The 23,513-nt window shown below is 43.0% G+C and overlaps 1 protein-coding gene across 6 annotated transcripts in view; it reads left to right on the plus strand.

Annotated features, from left to right (window-relative positions):
• Positions 1-21,291, plus strand: part of LOC135901312 (rho GTPase-activating protein 15-like) — a 37,187-nt gene extending 15,896 nt beyond the window's left edge. For all 6 annotated transcript variants that reach the window (XM_065431148.2, XM_065431295.1, XM_065431089.1 and 3 more), the window contains 9 exons: positions 1,207-1,347; positions 3,696-3,791; positions 4,377-4,475; positions 9,967-10,299; positions 13,800-13,902; positions 15,421-15,498; positions 17,179-17,307; positions 17,680-17,785; positions 19,095-21,291. In XM_065431148.2, the coding sequence (XP_065287220.1) occupies positions 1,207-1,347; positions 3,696-3,791; positions 4,377-4,475; positions 9,967-10,299; positions 13,800-13,902; positions 15,421-15,498; positions 17,179-17,307; positions 17,680-17,785; positions 19,095-19,266 (1,257 nt within the window). In that variant the 3' untranslated portion in view covers positions 19,267-21,291. The remainder of the gene's footprint in view (positions 1-1,206; positions 1,348-3,695; positions 3,792-4,376; positions 4,476-9,966; positions 10,300-13,799; positions 13,903-15,420; positions 15,499-17,178; positions 17,308-17,679; positions 17,786-19,094) is intronic.
• The last annotated feature ends 2,222 nt before the right edge of the window (positions 21,292-23,513 follow it).

Consider the following 23,513-nt stretch of genomic DNA (forward strand, 5'->3'; position numbering starts at 1 on the left):
AACGGCTTCCTTGCATTCATCAGAATTTACAGTCATCACCGAGCACGCGGAAGCCGGCATGGCTGAAGCAATTTCGGATGAACCACTCGTACCCGGCCGCGTGTACATGTCGGGCGCCATGGGCACCGGGTCGTGAGTTTGGCCGCTTTAACCCTATCTTTAATCTCCCCCTTGTTCTTCAAGATCGTGTTGAGAGTGCTCTTCAGAATCTTGCATGCTGCGGGGACATCCGACTTCTCACCGCGTTCGACCCAATTTATGATTTCGACCTTCAAGACGAAAGGCGAATTCTGCCGCTTCATCACGGCAACACTGCGGGAGAAGGCTAACAAGGTGCACACACAATTAACCACAAAAGCAGTAAGACAACTCGCACCTTCGCCATATTGCACGCCGAGGACGCCAGAGCCCCTGATTGGCTGTCTGAGCAAGCGCTGCGGGTGGGCCAGGATCAATTTTTGCAGGGGGGTGTTGACGGTTCGTCCGAGGCAGCGCGGTCACGATAGGGAGAGGGGTTAGATGGAGTCGCGCCGCCAGGTCTACTTGCTGCTGCGAGGGAAAGCCAACTTCTAGGGGGCACTTTTCTGCCGCTTGACGTTCGATATATTGGAAGTCGCTGCTAGTTTTGTTCTATGTAAGCATAATTTTTGCTATATATACTCATTGTAACTATACCGTGTCCAGAAATCATTCGATGTATAGAATAATTCGATGTAAATGGGTTCGATATAGTGTGGCTCGACTGTACTTCAGTGAGTCAACTGTAACAGAATTTATTTAGAACCATTCTCCATATTTCAATCATCACTTGACCACATATGTTTTTGAAGCATGGAACTCTCAAAATGAACAAACAAAAAAATCTTAAGGAGCATAAAATTCCTAGTGCAGTGAAGTGTTCACGCTGGAAAAAATACACTGCACCGTTTAATTCTCTGTGAAATACATTGGCCTAGCACAATTCTTTTTTTTTCTTTTTTTTTCCCATTGTGTACTTCGAACACTTTTTCTTTGTATATGGGTGCGTGTTCATATGTGTAGCGTCTGCTCTTTGATATTTCTTGCTTACAGTTTAGACGTTCTGGGGGATGTCACCATCAACTTGAAGCATGCTTCACTAATGTTTGCTGGACTTGTTACGTGCATATGCTTGTTCTGACAGTGTGCGTTTGTTTTGAAAGTCTTTCTTTCTCTGCTCCTCACCAGTTGGTAACACGTCAGGGTACGCTGAACAAGACGGAGTTGGTACGAGCAGGCAAGAAGCAGAAGAAAAGCTGGTCACCTGCATACGTGGTACTCACCAACCGAAACCTGTTCCTTTACAAGGACATCAATACGGCGCAGGAGGTAAGCCATTTTCAATGGCAAAGCTGCCATCACAGGTCAAGTCAGTGGTTGTTAAAGTTATTTTAGAATCGAGCTAGATTTTTTTATTGCTGTGCATCAAAATGAGATTATGGACTGATTACCAGCCACAATGGCTGCTCTCTAGTTGGTGTGGAATGCAAAGACTCATGTGCACGTGGCCTCAAAATTTTACAGACCTTAGTATCTCGGAAAACGTCCAATTCTCAAGCAGCCGGTAGCAATAGCAAGTAAAACTGTGTATGACAATCTTGTTAGCAAATTCTAGTCGAGGCCGGAAATGCAAATACAGTTGAACCTGGATATATTGAACAGCACGTTGATCGCAAAATAGTTCGATATAGCCAGAATTCTATATATGAAATCACGTAAAAAACGCATCAGAAATTTCTGCAAATCAATAAATGAACCAACAGGGATCGTTGTTCAGAACGCGCATTCAGTTGTGCTGCTTGCAGTTAGCGTAGGCCGTGCCGACTTTGTCAGCTGCGCGAAGTCTGCACGGCCTAGGTGAATTGCGCGCTTCGAACAGCGATCCCTGATCGGGCCCAAACATCATCGTCGTCGTCGTCACCATCATACTGTTTTATGTCCACTGCAGGGCGAAGGCCTCTCCCTGCGATCTACAATTACCCCCGTCCTGCGCCTACCGATTCCAACTGGCGCCCGCGAATTTCCTAATTTCATCGCTCCACTTAGTCTTCTGTCGTCCTCAATTGCGTTCCCCTTCTCTTGGTACCCAATTCTCTGTGCCCCAATCGTGGCACAGTAAGTACCCAAAGCTTCACACAAAGTATTTGGCTGAAAGTGCTGCAGTAGTGCAGCCTCCTTATTGGCAGCCGTGTGCTTAAACATGGAGTCCTAAACATAGTCTGATCCACGAACGATAGGCTAGTGCCCTGTATTGCACCGCAGTAGCGGTGTAGAAGTTGCCAAGGCATCTATTAGTGAGCCCAGTGAGCGCGCACTGTCATGCGTCTTTGCAGATGCAAACCACCAGTTCTTGCGAGGCGCGGCAGGCACAGAGCGCGGCACCGAGGAGGAGTCAATGCAGCAAATGCAATGCGTCATTGATGTTGCCAAACTAGCCAAGCCGCCGCGTGTGTACTCCGCTGTGTTCAAATAGCGCCCTCGGCGCGATCAGTGTGTGCAGCTATAGTGTGCAACATTCAGGAACACCCATCGTGTCACGGCTATTTTCAAGGGTGTTGCGGGAAAGCTCACCACCTGTCCACAAAGCACATGTGGTCTGGGATGGCGGAGTTCGATATATCTATTCTACGTCCGACCCCGTTCGAAATAAAAAATTTAAAATGCATGTGATTTTCCAGGTGATATAGAAAGTATTCGATATACGCAATAATTCGATATACTCGTGTTTGATATATTAAGGTTTGACTGTACCAGGCTGCATAGTGAGGTTGCGGAGATATTCAGCTTTTTCTCAGATATCATGGGCCATAATATTTTGTGACCGTGTGTACAATTGTATACGTTCAATAACACTTGGATGTTCAGAATTAATCTGGAGCTTCTTATTGCAGCAGCTCGAATAGTCCGATTGTTAATTTTTTAAATTTCGGTTGTTTAACTCTGTCACTCAATCGATCACAGTATTGCACTGTAGCATACAGTCTACTTTATTTCTTTGATGTATGTGTTTAACTTTTGACCATTGTTCTCGCACATTTCAGCCTCTGTTGCTCTTGTATTTAGTAGTCATTTGTCGTCCTTATTAGCCATTTCAATGCAGATAAGGGCCTGTGACCTGTTTTATGAAGGCCAAGATATGACACAGTTTTTATGAGTTGAGCTGCACAAATCAGCTTTCCGTCTACTTTCATTTCCCTTTACCTCATTATTTACACCATTTTAATGAAACACAATTAATTTCCCCTATGCATTACCTGGCTTTATTATTTCTTCATTTACTTGAAGCTGCATCATTGTGATTGTTTCTGAAATTCTTCTGCAAACTGCTTGTGAGGAGGTAATGAAGGAAACTTGAGGAAATGTCAATAGCCACTACACTGTGCCTATCGTATTGTTGTATTTGGACACATAGTTTTGTCATATTTGGTTGAATAATGACAACAGTGTACTAATAGAGCAAGTTGTGGTTGAGGATACCTGGAAGAAGATGAGCATGAAAACATTTACAAGAGGGCAGGTAGAAGTTGCACTTGAAATTAAGATTTTAATATGTTCCTGATTGGGATTGTTGACATTAGGAAAGTTAAAGCAAGAATTTAAATATTCATACCTGGGATTTTATATTTAGATGTACATAGCTCTGTGGATTTTTCTGAGTGTGATTTATGTCCACTCAGAAACCAGCTGGTAAAAGCGCTGAGCTTCAGATAAACCTGGCTGGAGCAGTCATTGACTGGTGCCCCGACAAGTCTAAACGTCGAAATGTCTTTCAGGTAAGGGTGTCTGTTCTTAATGTCAACATAAATTTCAGTTAGGCCAGTATTATGAACTGGCAGGTATCAAGATGTAATTCTTGTGAAGTGTTTGTTGTTCATCAAAGCAGCTGAACTTTCTGCCACAACAGGGCCTACAACAATAATATACAACTGTTGTTTGCTGCTTTCAATGAATTTCTTTCTTCTTTCGTTCCCTTTTTTCTTTTATTTTGTTATTTTTTAATGAATGCGTTGCTGTGTGATTAAGCCAACTTCTGGGTTTATCTTGATTGTTTCAGCCCAGTTTTTGAGTAAGTATAGCTTGAATGGTACTTTAGCTTGAAGTTGCAGTGGTCTCCCAGCATTTGTAGTGCCTTTAGAAAATGAAGGGAAATTTCAGTAGATTCAATTTTCTCTTCCATGAGCCTAACTCCATGTTGTGGGTTTTTGCAGAACTCATTTAGTTTAATCAGCACTTTCATTGCTAAGTCATTCCCGTCATTTGTCCACATGTTCTGAAGTATGCTCACCTTGTCCATTGCACGGCCAGTTCCCCCACTATCGATAGTTCACTGAACATATTTGTTGGCGTCTACGTTACAGCTGAGCACTACAGCTGGGCAAAAGGTGCTCCTCCAAGATGACAATGTCCAAACAAGCAAAGAATGGTTTGACACCATCAGTGCAGCTGTCAAGAGGCTGGTATGTGAGATTTTTTTCCCAGTTTGTACCTGATAAGCATTGCTGTAGGACATTGTGGGTTTTATTTCAATTAAAGGGTCAAAGCCAGGATAGTATGTGCTAGAGGCAGCCTAAGCATGGGGAAGATTTTGCAGGTTGTCTTCCTTGTGCACTTGTTCAAAGCTATGTTGACGTGTGTCATCCTTACTCATTGCTGGCAAGGCGACCAAGCTGTTCAGATGCTGCTACATCATATCGCCATCACTTTATGTTGCCCTGACTTCCATGTCCCATTATGCAAGAACTCCATCCTGCAGTGGCTTAATAGATCTACCTGCTAAACTAAATGGCAATTACATAGAAGACAGCACATGTAAAGTGCTTGCTGTGGTCAAAGAGTAAACTCTGTGCTTTCCTGAATTGCCCTGAAAACACAGCTCTGACGTACAAGGCTGTTACATTTCAGAAGCTTGACACAGAGAAACATGCTTCCTTCTCTCTCTCCTTTTCTCATACTCTGTTTGTCCTTTGTCATCTTTGTACATTATCATCTTCAACTGATGTAGTAACCTGTAACGATACACGTGCATTGAAACATCAACGTGAAATTCAAGCCTAAATTTGGTTGTAACTGCATCTTATTGAGAGGTAGTGCTTAGCAGCTCTGCAGCATGACAAGCACTACTGTTTCTGTGCATTCTCTCGCCAATGCAGACACACTTGGCAGTTCTAAGTTACATTACAATGTAGTCTAGGCCTCGTTCTCAAAGGCAGAGAAAGATCGATTTCACACCTTATATTTAAATTGAATTTTTCCTTCCTTCTATATTTCGAATCTTCAGAAACTTGTCTGTGCCAAGGTGTGCTTTAATTTTAAGCAAGTTCAACCAAACTTCTCATGCATATACAGTACCTTGTGCATGCATTATGAAATATATATATATATATATATATATATACATATGCAAACTGGGAAAACTTGCAATCCAAAGTCCCTAAAAATTCGGCAGACTCGACTGGAGTTGACATCTACGTAAGGCGAAGCATTGTACAAATCATAGCAGCACGAAGCACCGATGCACACAGATCTGGTGGGGCTCAAGCGGCCCAACACCTGCGCTGTCATTTTTGCAGCTTCAGCAAGCCTATGTTCCCGCTTCTCAAATTCGGCTTGAGTTAGTAGCTTTAGGGCGGGGAATTTCGATGGGAACTTTTAAAGGGATCCTAAACCACCCCTTAGGCTTGGTGAAAAAACATAATCTGCACATAGTGTAAGATGCTGTGGAGATCTCAGCCAAATTTTACAGTCGTGAGCGACGCTTGGAGCTTGCAAGCGGAGCGTGAAGTTATCTTTCTCTCAAGTGCTCTCTTTTCAACGAAAGCCTGCTCCTCGCTCTTTTCTAGATGACTTATTTCGTAATATAGCAGATTACTATATGCGGCCATAGCTGACGTTAATCAAGAAGGGTGTTTGGATTGGTGTGCGTCTCCCTACTGTTGTTGTGTGTATTTATTGACAAAATTTAATAAGCAGACTGAATTAAGTGACAATCTGCTTTCGAATTTCAGTAATAATTACGTACTTTCAGAAGAAGCCGACGATCATCTGGTCATGCTCAGCTGCAGCCGCCCACGTACGAATTAAACATTGGCCAGGCTACTTATCGTTGTCGTAGTTGTGCCGCTAATTTCGACTAGTTTCAAACACTCAACTAGCCTCGTAGCATGCGAAACTTAAGGTCAGACCACACACATGCTTGCCAACACGTGCTCACTCCTGGGCACTCCTGGTTATATGCCTTGGCCGACTTCGCTTCGTAATCACTTATAATAGCACTTCAAAATGTGCAAGTTGGATGCGGCTACTATCCGTCGTTGGTCAAGCTGGTGAAGTACAAAGCCGGTCCACGCTACGTAGCATGGTCAGACTGGAGCATATGAACATGAGTACGCACTCAAGCCCTGTCATGCCCAAAGCAAACGCTTGCAGTTGGAAACGCTTACGCACTACAGTTGCATTTAGCTGCGGTCTGCTATGCAGTGTAGATACCACAGCGGTTGTGGGATGCCGCAACGAGTCCACTGACTGAGTGCACTGCGACTCACTGAGGGCAACCACGTTTGGCTTACGTTTGGCGCATTGTAGACGCCAAAATCGAAAGTAGTGGCATCTAAGTTAACACCAAAAACAAATTTGAACTGTGTGCCACGGTGCGCTCAATATGCAAGGCGTTGTGGGCACGCCCCGATTCGCTGCAGCCTTCGTAGTGCAAGGCATTGAAGAAGGAGCGGAAACACTGCAAGGGCATGTTTGACTGCCAATAACTCCACTTCTGCTGAATGCATTGAAGTTTGAACGCATTTTTTGCGGCAAAGTATTTCTGAAATAGCCTATTTTAAATTCAAATGCATTTCTCCATATCAATAAAAAGTGAATCAAGGCCCGTCTAACATGCCCGCTCGGGAGAGAATTGTTGTAGCACGACGTGCCGGCATGCGTCAAGCTCGTGGGGCAGCCCAAGCTACTTGAGACTCACATTTTCGTTTTAAGATGGTGAAGTTAAACTGAAACGAAATTGAGCTTGGGGGCATTGCCGGACGATGCCACCAGAGTGAAACATGATGCTCACTTAGGGTTGCAATATTTCAGGAAATTTTGAGCGGGAGAAAACACTTTTCTTTTATGTATTTATGCAGAAAATTTTAGAAATATCGAGAGATTGAAACGATCTTAAATATAGCTTATGTTTATTATTCCAGCAATGAAAAATAATGATGCTTAAGGGGACAGACACTTGCTCAGAACATGAATTGAGATAACCCCGCTGATGCAATGATTGCCTATCGTATTGGCTAAACCGAGCCTTGTTTTTCTTATTAAACATGGATTTTTATTTTTAATTCTTCACTAAAAGTTGCAAGAAATGACCTTTGGTGTGCCACGTGGCAAGTGCATGAAGATACATAAGAGACTTATCACATGACCTTCTACTAGTGTACGCGGTTCCTAGTCTTCTTGTTAGTATTGAACTGCATTGCTCCTTTTTTTCTGTTATTAGTTTTTTTTTTTTTACTTACAATCTGCAAATAAGCCTTCGTTTGTAGGGAGTAGAAAAGTGGTACTGCCTTCGCCTTCATTTTTGATGAGTTGGCTTGGCTAGTCTATCGTCAGTACAATGACGCCGGGGGCCAGTCAGCCATCACATAGGTATGCACTTGGGGAGAAACGGGATACAGATATAAGAAAGGTCTGCACAACAACGCAAACTTACTGTACCAGCTCTTTATATTCAAAAGTGGTTGAAAAGGTGAGAATATAGGTGGTTAAGCACAGTTGCACTCACTCCTGTGAAAGCAGAACGAAGGGCGGTTTTCACGATTTGCAAGGTGAGCTATCGGCATCTCTTTCACTTCTCACCATTAATGGAGGAGGGACTCTTTCTGTTTGAGAGGCTGCTCAGATCGAAAAATTCTGCTTACAACATATCCACATGCTTTTTGGAAGTAACTGCTGCAGGCTTAAACACTACTGAGGGTGAGTTTTTTGTTGTGCCATAAAAAACTGGGTCCTTAAAAATTTGTTGTTAGCCCCTTAAAAGACATGCAATAATTACACAGAGAATGCAATGGAATGAAGGTCCAACACCTGTGTCCAACACCTTTGGCGAGGTCAGACGCTGCCAGGCACTTTGCCTACTTGCATGCAAAAAGTCACAAAATCTCTGTAGTTCAAGTGCCTTCAATTGCCGAATACATAAACTGGACCCCACGCTACGGCTACAACTGCCATCTAGCCTTTCCCGCGACGAAACAACCTTTCTGTGCCGCTCGTGGCTGGGAGTGGCGTTCACGAACGCATACACCTATCATTTGGGAATGGACGAGAGCCCGATGTGCGACTCCTGTAGATGCGAGGAAACCATCGAGCACCTATTGTGTACTTGCCCTCGCTATGATGTACAACGCCTCTTTCTGTGGGCAACTTTACACAGACTGGATTCAAAACCGTTCACCGAGTCAAAGATACTCGGACTGTGGCAATACCCGTCACTGGCACGAAAAGCGATTCATGCACTAGTACAATACTTGAAGTGCACCGGCTTAAGAGACTGTTTATAGCATCCCTGCATATAGTGTCACTCCCACACTCGCTCACTGCTTACTCTCTCCCTTTTTCCTATTTCTGTGCCCCTTTCCCCCGCACCCAGTGTAGGGTAGCAAACCAGGTACTCTTCTGGTTGACTTCCTTGCTTTTCCTGTTCTCTCTCTCTCTCTCTCTCTTGCCATTGAGTAGGACTTAACTCAAGGACTATAGCAGCTGCGCAGAATCCAATTATATATTTGAAATCTGCTTGAAATGCTATATAAGTGGGTGGATTTTCAAATCTCTAGTACAAATATTAAAGAAATGTTTTTTCGAGGAGCATCTTGCCTTATGGCGTTTAGTTAGTATGCCCTCTTGGTGCTTTGTATTTAATGTGCTGTCTTGGTGCACTGTAGTATAGTCACATTATTTACAAGGTGGATGTGTACATTTGCATCCTTTAAAATAGCTTTTAATTCTCGTTACCATGGAGTCACTCAGTGGTGCCCTTTTGGGATTACTTTTACTTTATACGGTGTGGAGATGACTTTCACGCGTCCCCTTATGTTGTTTTCCCCACATGGCTTTCACATATCCTGTAATCCAGCTTTCACGTGTAGCTGTGTGCTGCTGGCAGTTGGTGTGGTACGAGAGAGGGCACAAATTTTGCACGGTTAATGCCACGTAATTTAGCGGTTACTCAGGCGGAAAAAAAAAGGGAGCGGCCTCTTTCTTTGGCTTGGCATCGCCAGCACGCACGGATGTTTTGCACACCCAACACACTTCATGGCACCATCCTGTAAGAGGCTTTGGAGCAGATCATTGGGATAGACTAGCATGATTGTTCGAGTGTGTCACTGTTCACCTAACTGTACACACAATTGATTAGGCATTGATGTCCGACTTGAGGTGAACATATTTGCTCGATATTCTGTCACGCTGAGTCAAACTTTGTGATATTTTAGCACCCATCAGCATGTTCCATTCACTGTGATTCAGCTAGCTGGCTTTGGCATATAGAAGGCACAATAGATTTCCTTTTGTTTGTTTTCACAACTGTGTTGTGTCTTCGTCCCAAGAGCATGTAGGGCACCCTACAACTGACACTGTTTATAATATTAAACATAGAACCCAGCTTTGCAGTGGGTAATATATATTAGATTAAAGTAAACATGTTTACACTGGAATCATTTACTGCCACTGTTAGTGATTTATAGCTGTTAAGAATATTGAGGAAACATTTATACAAACTTCAAGTCAGCCACCCAAAGCATCTAATGCTATAATGAAACACAGCTAGTATTGTGGAACAGCCTTTAGATAATTCAACAGACACGTCCAGCGCTGAAATAATAGCTACCATTCTATATAAAACATAGTACACATAGCAGTAGTTCCCCCAATTACATTTTTTTTCATCTTTTACAGCCTAACGGCTTGGGCCTCGTTATGGGCTGGCAACCAGAACAGCCTCCTGCTCCACCTCCCCCTCCCGAGGAAAGTGCACCTCCACCTACGTCCAGCTTTGCATCTCGGCGTAGCAAGAAGGCTAGCCGATCCAAGTCCATTCGTCAGCCAGCCTCTCCACCTGCCCCGACTTGTGATGCTGCACAGCAGCCACAGTCACAGGCTACTGGTGTGGTGGACACCTGTGGAAGCCAGAGCCCCCAGGAGCGGAAGAACCGCATTCGAAACAAGCTTCGGCAGTTTTTTGTCCGAAGGCCAACACTAGAAAGCCTTCAGGAGAAAGGCATCTTTAAGGTTTGTACAGTGTGTTCAAAGCATGCTCTAATCCTATATGCAGTACTGCTCCCCTGTTTAAAGAAGTACTGACATGAAACTTGTGACTTCATTATTTATATGTTTACATATATGGCTACAATATCAGCCACCACACCACGTGAGGTCCGAGCATAACTGCCATATGTAGCTGTATTTGTAGCTGTATTTGCTCCTGATATTGCGTGCCATGTCTTAAGAACACCAACTTTGCGTAAAGAAGTAAGCAACTAATCTTTGAGCAGCAGAAGCAGCGATGGCGTTGAATATGCTATGCATTTTAACTTAGACCCCATTGCCACCAGCTCCAGTGCAGAAACATGGCCTCAGATTTGCGCATGCCGGCTGGCACGTGCAAATCTTGGAGGTCATGGACAAAGACAGTGTAGTAAACGTGGTCAACATTGGTGTTGTGCAAAATGCTGCTGATGCCTTTTTGCACTGCTGAGTGCTATAGCTTTGTCGCGCTTTATTTTATCATATTTCATGTGAGCAGCACAGCTTAGCAAGCTGTTCACAAGAGACGAATTCTGGTGCTGCTTCACACAATGTAAATTGTCATATGCATAGGTTGTTTGCTGGCCCGCATTCCATGCGTACTTGCCTCTCGGATCTGTACTCAACAAAACTGATTTTGTTAAACTGCTGTTTTTTTTTTTTTTTTTCCTCTGTAGTTGCGTGCGGCATATGTGAACAGATGCCAGTGCACATGTGTCTGCTGCGCAGGGATATTGCGCAATGTACGCTTTGGCTGAACCTTTACTTGAACTTTTTTTATTGCACCTGATATCGGTAAAAAAATAATAATAATAATAATAGCAAGTTTGGCCGGGGTACTGCCTGCCAGATGAGTCAGTACGCGAATGCAGTCAGCATCACATCTGGCTGCGGTCTCAGCTTTTCCCCGGGTATTCCAAATTTGGCGAGCAGGCGCAAATTTTCATTGTAGCCGGCTGGTGTGAAGTGTTCCGAGAGCAAAACAAAAGCATCAGATGAGCACCAGTTCTTCCTGCCCACATTCATCTCCCAAGCTTCACGTTTGACGAGCTCTTTGGGGAACCTGAAGAATGATATGGAACAATCCTTGCTCTATTAGCTATGGTGCCCCACAGTGCTACATTCCACTAGTGAGTTGAACATAGCAGAAGTTTCCCGCATGCGCGCACAACTGAAGTACGGATTTTTTGCCGGAATATACATGCTCGCTTGGCAAGTAAGCAGCCTGTGACGTCATGGCTCGCGAGCGTGCCAGTGCTGCTGAACTGTTATCCCATTCAAGTGTATTATAAGAAATCTGATTATATATTAAGTGCTCGTTAAAATACATTAAAATGTTGCCTATGTGTTCTTGAATGCACAAAGATTACCTCACACAATACAGATTATGATTGAAAATTGTGTGTGGTGCCCCCTCCAAGTCAATGTGGAATGTTAAAATACCATTCCAGAAACCTCGACGTGCTTGTTTCATGTCAAGAAAAGACTTAGTTTAAGAGAAAATCACGTCTGAAGGATCCGCATACCTTTGGTGCAATTCAAATTGCCCACCTCCGAGTGGGGAGTGATGGCGTTGCATATGCCCTCACCACCCTTTACTGCCGTCGGTGAGTAAAAAAATGGTGCCAAACATGCTATGTGTTTGTGAGCAAAATTCAAATGTGCAGCCATGGAGAAACTGAGCCCCAGACAGTATCAGTGGACCGTTTGGGCATCCCAAACATCATGTGGATGTGGAATTTTCTGCTGCTTGCAGTTTTTGCCAGTTATGTGAGCCAGCATAGCCAGCACAGCACTAAGCGATAATGATACTACTGAAATGCGAAAGCTTGGGTGGCACAGAGTCGAGCGAAAACGAAACATTTCGACCACCCACATCATGGTCAGGGGCAACGTCAGCGATTTCTTTTTTTGTACACATGGAATGGAACTGTACAACTAGCATTTACTTCGATCTTATGGTGCAATGCAATTATCTGTTTATTACGAGTGTTTGAGTACTAGTGACAGAATAATAATGAGTTCCTATGTAATCGGGCCAGTACATGAGGGTCATGGGGGAGTCTCAAATCACGTCCTGAAAATTTGTGTCCTGCATTTATCTCAATTTGTTTGCGATACTCTCAGTATCTCAGCTCTGTTTGCGATACCATTGATGCCTTAGACGTTCTTGAGCATTTATCTATTACTTTGGCTTTACCTAACATTTGCTTTTATTGTCCCTTTAAATGAAGCACTCCAAACCTTAAGCAGAACATTGGCGAGTGCCAGTTTTCCTCAGTAACTTTCTAAAATACATGTTTCTACCAGCCACATTCAGTACTCAAAAGGTGCATGAGATATGATATCAAGATAAAAGTGGCTGGCTGCCACACACAAAGGTACAACTGCATGCATGCACTTTTGAAGCAACGCCGACAAGTGCTAAGCTTTGCCGTCAAGGGAGGGCAATGCATTGCTGTTGCTTGTTGCATTGCCAGTTTTTACCCAGCCAGAAAATTTCACTTGTCACCCATAAGCCCATGAGGCAACTTTCACCGGGAGCAGCATGATTGCGCCGCAACATGAAAGCAACCATTGCGCCCACGTCGATCTGAATGAGCTCTTGCAACTTGCTCTCTGCCTTGACAGCAAAAAATAAACAGTAAAATTGGCCACGCTTCGTTTCATCTCATGCTGAGGACGACGTATGCAGGACAAAGTCGCTATCTTGTCGATATTGTTGAGATTAGTTGTTTGTTTTGACACTGTTAGGCCTGAGAGGTCACCGTGAGCTGCGAAAATATTTTGAGCTTTGCTCACCAGATGGTGCTACGGCATTTTGCACTGACGACATCAAACGAATTTTCACTGGAAATGAGAGCGTATTAAAGCTAGATTTAATACACCTTGGTTAAAACAGTGGCCTCATAGTATGTTTGCAGTTTCTTTAAGGGTGCACAATTGCATTTATTCAGACAACAATCAAATTTGTCACTACTTTCTTTTTTTGTGATGTTGCATCCATGTGGTTGCTCCATGCCACAGTCTATCATGTTGCTTATTGTTGTTGCTGAAATATTGCATGCATGCGGTTGCCACTTAAGCACTACCAAAAGTAATGTGTACAGCACTCTACCTACATTTTTATGAGGAACACCAGCATGCCTAGCCTTATTGTTACATGAAATCCGCCCATTTTGCTTTCGCCATATTGTCATGATAATGGCAATGATACCAGGTCCGGCATTTCCGGCCCCAATTTCATTATTAATTTAAACTGCCTTATAAAGGCATTCCCTAACCTGATACTTAATAAATGTCATATTTTTGTGCAAGAAGTGTATGATAGGGTTTCTAAAGCTTCGAAAATATGTGCCAGTACTCCTCTAGCTATAAGCTTACTTCAGTTATGAGTGGTCGTAGCTATGTAACAGTGACTGTTCGTCTGCTGTGCCCTGAATATTCACTTGTAAACACTGGGCGCTTCTGCTTTTTCGCTGCAGGATGAGCCTGTGTTTGGTTGCACACTGGCACACTTGTGTGAGAAGGACCGATCAAGCGTGCCTCGGTTTGTCCAGGAATGTATCCTCGAGATCGAGAGGAGAGGTGCGTAGCATTGTCACTTGGATTGTATCAGCTTGAGTACAGGGGCTGGTGTCATAGAAGCTTAAAAAATGTGGCAGTGTGTATCAGTAACGTAGACAGTATGTTCACTTTTAAGAGGAACACTTTACTGCTAATAAAGCCTATAATATTAGAGAAACATTTATTCGAATTTGTTGGTTTCAAAAGTGGCTGATACAATGTGTTCAGCAACCACCATGCATCAAAATATAGTTAACGTGCGGTACATTGTCTGAATAGTAATAAATGGCAGAACGCCAACTGGCTGCTTCTAAATGGGCCATACAGTATGTATTGCCACATTGCTCCATGTCATCATGGCTGTCTGAATTCTTGTTGCTTATACCAACCACTCGCATGTCAATGACCTTATTTGTACATATGCACATACAGCCAATGTCGAAAGTTTACAGGCTACGTGATCTGAGCAAAGATTAAAATTTCCGAGCAGTTTGTGATCATATCTAGTAAAACTGTATAGTAGGGATGTATGAATACTCGAATACTATCACTGAATTGAATTGAATACTGAAAGTTGGAATAATTCAATTTGCAAATCAAATATCTGTTATTCGATTTTTAAAGTATTAGGTATGTTCGGTGTAGAAACCTGGGGGCACAGTGCTACGCATCGTATGCACTGCATAGCCCCTTATGTTTGTCGGTGCCGATCAAGCGAGCGCCTTGCTCCGTTGTTTTCCATGCAAAAGGAGTGCTGAATGCAGCGCTGATGAGCCTTCCTGGCTAACAAGTTCGTGAACCTTGTCTCTGCAAGTGCTTCTGCCTTACTGCAAATAATTCTCAGCGTTGGCCTGATGCAGGTATTGCACACAAAGTGGCCCAAATGCTGCAACTCAGGGAATGGCATCACGTCGAACCTAGCCAGTACTAGGTTTGTCCAGATCCATGGGTCAAATTGAAACAATGCAACATGGACAGAAGGCACTGTCTAACACATTAGGCCTAATCGTCTGTGCTTCGTGTGTCGTTGGCAACTAAAGTTACGATTTGGAGTCGAATCGACACAGATCTATTTGCAGTAACCGTGCAACCCTCAGAAAGTGGACAAACTGCCTCCTCAAACAAAAGTGAATGTACGGGATGGCAATAATGTTGTTCACTGCCGTGATCCTTGTAACACACTGTGTGACGGCCTCTTGTTGTCAACGCTGTTAGTTGACACATGTCGGTCTCTTTCTGTAGCTTCGAGCTGCCCATCACAAATCTAGCTTTGGATTTAAATGTTGTGTAAAAGTGTCATGGAGCTATAAACATTTCTTATGTTCAATATTGTATTCAATATTTGGCTTCATTATTTCTTGATTGTATATTCAAATAAGTACCCTACTAGCATTCAGTATTCCCACGCTTCTATAATATACCAATCCATCAGTTAGTGCTATGCTGCCACAGTATATTTCACTATCTCCTAGTCTTTCTGCAAGAAGAGGCATGGCAAGCTTGTGAGTTCTGTAAGCAACATGAGTGTCTTCATTCCAGACATGACGGCCGATGGTCTTTATCGTGCCAGTGGCAACCTCTCTCAAGTGCAGAAGGTCCGGTGCCATGTCAATCAAGGTAAGGTTTCATGGTGTTTTTACACTTTTGTTTTCTGTTTTTCACTGCTGCGCATACAAGGCCACAGATAAAAAAAATAAATAAAAGTTTGTACGAGGAACGTTCCAAAAGTAAGCCTCGTCCTTTATTTTCACACGGAAACTTTATTGCCAAAAAAAATACACCATGGCATCATGAATCATACACCTTGCACTATTTTTGCACATAGTGGCAACCAAATGTGAGACATTTGTCGTAGTATGCAATCAGTTTGAAGAAACCACTCTGGTAAAACTCAGTGCCCTGCAATGCAAGGCCTGAGACATAACCTCTTCACCATACACAACCTGTAGGCCTTCACAGCTGACAGGCACACTAGTCCCATGTACCCATTCATACTGGATAACACCACTTTCTTCCACTGGTGACCACGTTGTCAGCACACGTGGTCATGAATGGGTACATGGCCATCGTGATTTGTACCTCTGTCATCATGATTTGTACTAGAATAACCTCAGGCACGCCGGTCTGCTGCTACTCTCTCTTCTTCGGCGCTCTGTGCATGCGTCATTCCTCCTCTGCTGACACTCCTTCTGTCTTTGAACCAGCAATGGGTGTGGATTCTTATGCCGATCGTTTATTTCACTTGGTGCACCATCTTCTCATTAAAAAGAAAGAAAAAAATTGACGAAACTTACTTTCGGAACATCCTTCGTACTTGGTAAGGCCTCTGTTTATTTCAGCATTATTTGGGGTAAAATTCATGGCCCCATCATATTATACGTTTTTTAGCATTATCTTTTTATATACATGTACACTCGAAATAATTTGTTCTCAAAAGTGAAGGCCCACTGTGGTAGCTTAGTGGCTATGGATTTGCGCTGCTAAGCTCGAGGTTGCAGGTTCAATGTTGGCCGCATCAGCAATATTTCAATGGGGGCGAAATTCAAAAATGCTCGTGTACTTAGATCTAGGCATACAATAAAAAATCCTGCTCGAATGACAATGCGATTGTTTTATTCATCGTAAGGTGCAGGCATTGAAAGTACAGTAAGATAGATGTTCATGTCAATTGACAGAGTATTGAACAGAGTTGTATTCACATGTGAAGATAAATGTCTAAAGAATTCGAAGTCGCATTAAGTGGACAATCACAATTTGTAGACAGTATAGATGCTACACTGACAACCTTTTTATTTTCAAGTCTGGAAGGAAAGAAATAAGCATTCCAGACAAGAATGCCCATGAGTTAATGACACTCTCATATCGAGTACATTTGATGTGTTCCCAAGACACATCTGCTTAAAAATAACTTTACCAGGAGAAGAGACAACAAGTGTATAATTTGCATCAATGATATGTCTAGTTCTCTCTTCACTGCCGACATCAATGTCATCAATGAAATCATGACCTCTAAGAAAATACTACAAATACTATCAGTAGCCATTTTATGACTGGCTTACACCACCCTGTACTTTCAATGATGGTGGGAACGTAAAGCTGTGGATACCCTGCTTTGAGTAGATGTGTAGTATTTGGCCTTCGTGTTCATGGCAGTGTGATTTAGTGACTTGGCAGACATGTGACTTGGCAGTGATGTGCTGTCCACTGCAAATGGACGCAAAGGTACATGGTTGCAGTGTGGTCACTGACCACATCATGCCAGAGAATGTAATTATGGCTGTGTTTTGTTACCTGCAGATGATTACAGCATCCTAGCACAAGAAGAAGACATCCATGTGCTGACAGGGGCACTTAAGATGTTCTTCCGGCACATGAAAGAGCCCCTTTTCCCCTACAATCTGTTCCTCAAGTTCCTCAAGGCAATTGGTGCGTCTGATGCTTTTCACCATCTCAAACAAGGAAAATAATGCATTTGTTGGTAATATAACCATCAGTTTAATCTGTACAAGCCTTTTCTTGGCTATTCCTTCCAGGAATCAGGAGAAATGGCTTAGATTAAAAAAAATACTGTAGTTATGCATTCACTGCGCCTCAAAGAAAGTACTAATATAGTGTTGCTTTTCTAGAAAGGCTGCCATTTCTTGCAGCTGGGGCTCTAACCACATGACTAAAGCTGGACTGTGCTGGTTTTAGTGAGCTTCATGTAACAGTAGACAGAATTGTACTCATCGTTATAAGGGGCCTTGCTCTCATTTGGGCTGCTTGTTTCAGTCAAAGGCATTTTTTTTGTCACTGCAGGTCAACCCACAAGAACGACTAAGATGGCCATGTTTCGAGATCTCCTGTCTGAGCTGCCACGACCAAACTATGACACACTCAAGTACCTGCTCAGGCATCTTCTGACGTAAGAGAGATAGAACTCTTCTGACGTTTTGATTCAACCAAATTAATCCACTGTTGACCGTATTCAAAGGTACAATTTGCTTGCACTGCATTATTAGAGGGGACTTGGCTCATTAATTGCAAAGCCTCTCACTGAAAGAGATATGCTCTTTTGTGTATTGCACCGAGAAGATTACCATACTGCTTGGAAAATGCATCCTTATCAATCTTCTCTGTGGGATAGACAGACAGTCAGTATTGCATAGGCTGTTCAACATTACGGACAACACTGGTTTCGTAAGCGAATGATAGCATTGTCTGCTGCAATTATTTTAGGCTGGAGCACCTGCTGGGACAGATTCGCCTGTGCCTTTAAAACAACCAATGCCACCAACACTATGCAGATTTAGTGCACGATAATTGGTTAAGCCAGTAGAAGTGCATGTGAACATACAAGCCTGTGGCGAGCAAGCATATGGCCCATCAGCATTGTATTCATGTCTCTTAGTTTCCACCTGCACCAACAAGGCAGGCAATAGCAATATGTAATAATAACAATTTCTTGAAGCATGTCACTATCAAGGTCTCTCAGGTCAGACATAGGGCCTACAGATAGTCTTTTTTACCTTTGTTGAACTTTCAATTGATGTCCTGCACAGGCCTTGCCTGTTGTACAGTCGACTCCTTTTAAATGAAACTACCGTTTGCTGCAACAACTGCAGACAAAACTGCGGTCACTATCGACCCAATCATGGCTGGTGACTACGCAATTTTGAAGGCATGTGACCGATGTTTGCACCAAGTCAAAACGAAACTACTATTTGGGGCAGCTGCTGTGGACGAAACCACAGCCACTATCGACGTAATCACGGATGGCGATCTCGCAGTTCTAAAGGCACACGGCGGACGCGCACACCAATTTATGATGCAATGGGCACGAAGTGTTCCGGCATTGCTGTCATTCTTGTAGGATTTCTGCTGATGAGTATGGCGATGTGGGCTCCGCTACTTCGTTTTGGTTGGACGCTAGCGCCATTTTTGCTCTTTTGCATCGCACATTTGCTGCTTTTGGCGCTCGCCAATTTCCAAAAGTTGTTCGAATAAACCGGTGCATAGCCAAATATGCCTGAATTAACGAGGGTTTGCTTGCATTAAATAATGCATGTGCCTGCCGGGACCAGAGGACAAGTCCAAATTATTTCATTTTTCAAATTAACGAGGATCAAACTAACAAGGTTTTACTGTAATGGTAGATGTAATTAATCATTGCTGGTTATAATATTTTTTCTTCTCCTGTTTCTTATATATGGCACATTGAAATGATGGCGCAGGGTGACAGAGTACAGCGACAAAAACCGCATGCACATCCAAAACCTGGCCATCGTGTTTGGGCCAACACTGCTGTCATCAGGTGAGGAGCCTCGAAACCTGGCTTTGGACATGATGCAACAGAACCAGGTCATCGAGTTCCTCCTGCTCGAGTTCAACTTCCTGTTTCCTTGAACACTGTTCTTGTTCTTCTTCATACTCCCAAAGAGCAGGGGAATCGACCCCTGCAGTTTTCAGTTCCTACTGCTACTACTGCTCTTGTGCTGCTGCACTGTGGCCATGACACGTGGAGCAACCACTAAAGTTCCAGAATTCCGCTTGCACCGTGCAAGCAAAAGAAGAGTGTTGTGCCCCTGTTGATACCCTTGTTAATTCCTGGCCATTTCTTCCACCTGGATGGCGTCTCCTGCTTTCTATCATTGGGTGCATGACAACAGAACAGTTCCGTGCTCATTCAGGACGTCGACCTGCCAAAACACAACTTGAAGAAGTTGCAGACACTGTGCTCATGCTGTGCCCTATAAATGGTGACATTGCTTCGTGCCTGCCACTAGGTGCCATGGTCCTGAGTAATTGCTGCAAGACTGTGTTTTGATCGCTCCGGATGCATGCCCATCGTCCATCAGCCGTTATGGCCATGGTGCCGCCATCATGGTTGGCCTTGCCATCAAGTTTCACCGTGTTTTCGAAGCCGGTCTAGTTGATAGCCATGTTTGAAATATTTAAAGGTCAGAGGTTGAATTCTCTGGGCCTGGTTTTAAGCTAGAATGGATTTATGTTATCATTCCAAGTGCCCAAACTCATCTGTAGTGGATCACTGAATATATGTTCAATTATTATTACTACTATTATTCTTGCTTTTTACCTTGATGTAGCCGTAGCAGTGCTTGAATGGAAGTGGCAGCTCCTGCTGCTCAGCTTGAACAGAATTCATGGTTCTGCAAACATTGTCGGAATACTACAGTGGATTTGCCCTCATGAATAATACACTGCCGATGTGAATGGAAGTCAGGAGAAAGCAAGCCGACAGAAGGGGCTAGTGTGCCTAGATAAGCTCTTAATATGCAAGGTAAAGACATCTATTCTGTAAAAGCCCATATTCTGTAAAAGCCTAGTTGTGTAAAATTCCACAATATTTATGCCCTAATAATACAAGAAATATATAGGCTGACATGTGCAGTCAGGTTGAGCCAGTCGTTGCATTAGCAACTGCAGTTACTGTGTACAGAAACCCATGTTCATTTCTCTAGAAAGGCTGGTGGGCTCCTGATTTTCGCTACAGATAATATGCCGACTGTGGTGAGCATCTTGTTTGTCATCATGAGGCAGCATATGTTGCATTCGAACACAATCAGTCGGAAGGTTGTTTCTATCTATGTCCTTGCCTGCAAAATGCATCTTGTACCTGTGGTTTTTGAGCAGCAGTGGGCATATTAGGCCGTTGTAGTCAGCTGAGTGCTTAAAAATGCCAACCTGACCAGGATTCTGAGTTTCTGTTTCACCTTCCCACACACCTTTGCTTCTTGCTCCATTGTTGAGAGCTGACTTTCTCTGTGAAGTTTCAGACAGTGCTGCACAAAACAAAGTGTACAAAGGTAAACATGCCAGAAAGTTGTGTTCGCAGTGTGGTGGCAATAAGCTTAAGCAAGCCGTGATGCACTGTACAAAACGGAGTACTCTTTCTCTTTTTCTTTCTCAAATATTTTGTTTGTTATAGAGGTACAAATGCCACGTGCCCATATTGCAGCCTTTGTAATTTATTGTTGTTCAGTTGAACACAGGAGTACCATGAATATTGCAAGATGCTGGTCAGAGTGAAACCAGCTGCATTGTCTCTGCTAGTTTTCTTACGCAAGGGAAACTGTTCTGTGTAAGTGTGTGGCACCGCAACCAGCAACCTTGGGGGCACTTTTGAGCATCCAGTAAAAAGAGATCTGGCATGTTTTTTAGGCATTTGTAGTTTAGTTTGGTACTTGTTGCTTCAAGGGAAGGTTGAGATTGTGCGTAACATCATGGTTCATGAGGCATGCAAATGTGGTTGCTAATTCTGTGATATTTTATGACAGTATTACAGCCCATTGAAAAGTTATAGCAGTGCTGCCTCTTTTGCGTGTGTACAATTTTGGCTCTAACAAAGACATGCCATTGCTTGTGAATAAAGGAGCACGTATCAGGTTTATTTATTGACATTCCTCACAGTATGCTCTGTGCCTTAAGAGAAAATCAATGATATGCAGTTTTTGAACGTGTTTCAAGTTTGCCATTGTGTTGTTGAATTTAGAGAGCACTATAAATTAATAGCAAATAAAGTTGATTTTTTGAGTCACACACAAAGGTCCAATTTTCATTTGTTATTATCCCTGTCGCACTGTGCTTTAGATGGCTTGAAACCAGCAATTAATGAAACGCTCCATGGGCCCTGTTGCGTGAGCTTTGCAACAGATGCAAGGAAGCTTGCATAACAGTGAATAGAGTTTTACAACAACCGTTGACCGAAATTCAATGGTCATTGAAAGTATTTGTATATGTGGTATGCCAGCATGAAAATTGCATAGGAGGAGCCTCCCGATGCCCTGAGGCCCCTTGTGCATTGTATTGCACACTAGTAACTTAATCCTTCTCAAAATTATTTAGGAAATAATTGCGTAATACACTCGCCCCTGATACGATGTCAGATGCATACAGAACTGTATGAAAGTGGTTTAATCATGTTCTTGTCCCCAGCTTTCGAGAAAATTTACACAAATTTAATATAAGCTGTTGCGTCACCACAAAAAAGAAAAAGTAACCATGAGGTGCATTTCAAGTCCTGCGAAGTGACATGTAAATCTGGGATGCAGTGCCAGCAAGGCGACCCACCATGTGATGTCTCATCTTTATCTCTGTGTTGTTGTAAAGGAAAGCAGTTTTTACCCTATGAAACATGAGAGACAGTTACTTTGTCCATGCACATGGAGATGGTGCTTCTGGCATCTAACAGTGACAAACAAAGAATTGTTTTCTCATGTTCCTAACATACCAGTCAGACTTGAAATTGCAATCATGTCTTCAAACTGTCTTCAAGTCTAGGCAGGATATAAAATGCATTTGCAAATGTTAAGGACAAAGTTGCTGGGTCTCTTTTGACTTTTTTTGTCCAAAGGTGCTTGGCCTGTCACACAGCATCAGATGTATGTTCTCAGTCAGTCAGTTTCAAGGATACTTCTACTTTCACATGACAGCATTCAATGCAGTGCCTCATTGGAGCAATGAGCATGCAAAGACATGGTTACAGCAAGGTTCACACACCTCGAAGTCCTCGAATTGGAAAATGAGATTCAAGGGACCTTTTAACTCCTCGAAAATAAATGCGCTTCTCGATTCCCTTGAAAGCTGAGGTTGAAGGTTACTGCTGAAGATACAAAGTAACTGACTCCACATAGGAGCTCTGCCATGGAGACTGTCTATCAAGAAACGGCCCTAGATAGTTTCTTTTGAGAGTGCCGCTAGACCATTTAATGTGGGATTTCTGCAATCACAACAACAGGCTTGTTTAAATTGGCATAGTCTTTGTAGAGCTAGACAATTTTTGATCACATGACCAAGTGGTGCAGTTTGTTGTTTTGCTAGTTCGTTCGCATCGCAGCCATCGTGGCTCTATTTTTGAGCCCTAGGCTCCAGAAAAGTAAGTTTCTAGTTAGTAAGTTTCTGCCATTTTGCTCTAACACAACGAGTATTTTCGGCTGAAGCTGAACACTACTAGCCACCATGTCGGGAGGTGATATACATCGCTACAGTGGGAAGTGAACTTTGGATTGGCACCTGAAGAGCTTGAAGCACATGTCCAACTCGGAAGCTGCTTAGCTGCAAGAAATTGCAGCTAAGAAGGAGATTCACTATTTTTCAGTGTATGTGTACGAATAAGGTTTGCTTCCTCCTCCTTGAATTCTGGCCTTTGGCATCCTTGAAATCCTTGAATTGTCCTTGAACTTTTAGTGGATTTACTGTTTTGTACCAACCCTGGGAACACGTGGAGAATGCAGGAGATGGAAATTCAAGACGATGAGCAAAACAAGAACAAGTTGAAAGCAGGGGCCAATGTTTTGACAAGTTATGACAAGTTAAGTTTCGACATTTTGACAAGTTACCAACCCTGTTGCAAGAATGAGGCTCAAACAACACCTTATCTTACTGCACATTCAATATTTCACTGTTTTGTTGGATGGCTACCACGTGGATGCTTTCATCCAGCTTCTCCACTGCCTCAGTTATTATGCAGCACTGGATTTCACTGGATGCAGAGCAGCTCAGCATAAATATAAAATGCCTAAAAAAATATGATGAAGAATACTGCCCCTGAACAAAGCAACTCTGAATGATGTCACACTTTAAATATCCATCTGCTGGTTGAATGTACCAGCAAATGTAATATACAAAATTCG

This window comes from Dermacentor albipictus, chromosome 1 (genome assembly GCF_038994185.2).
Source record: "Dermacentor albipictus isolate Rhodes 1998 colony chromosome 1, USDA_Dalb.pri_finalv2, whole genome shotgun sequence".
NCBI classification, from domain to species: domain Eukaryota; kingdom Metazoa; phylum Arthropoda; class Arachnida; order Ixodida; family Ixodidae; genus Dermacentor; species Dermacentor albipictus.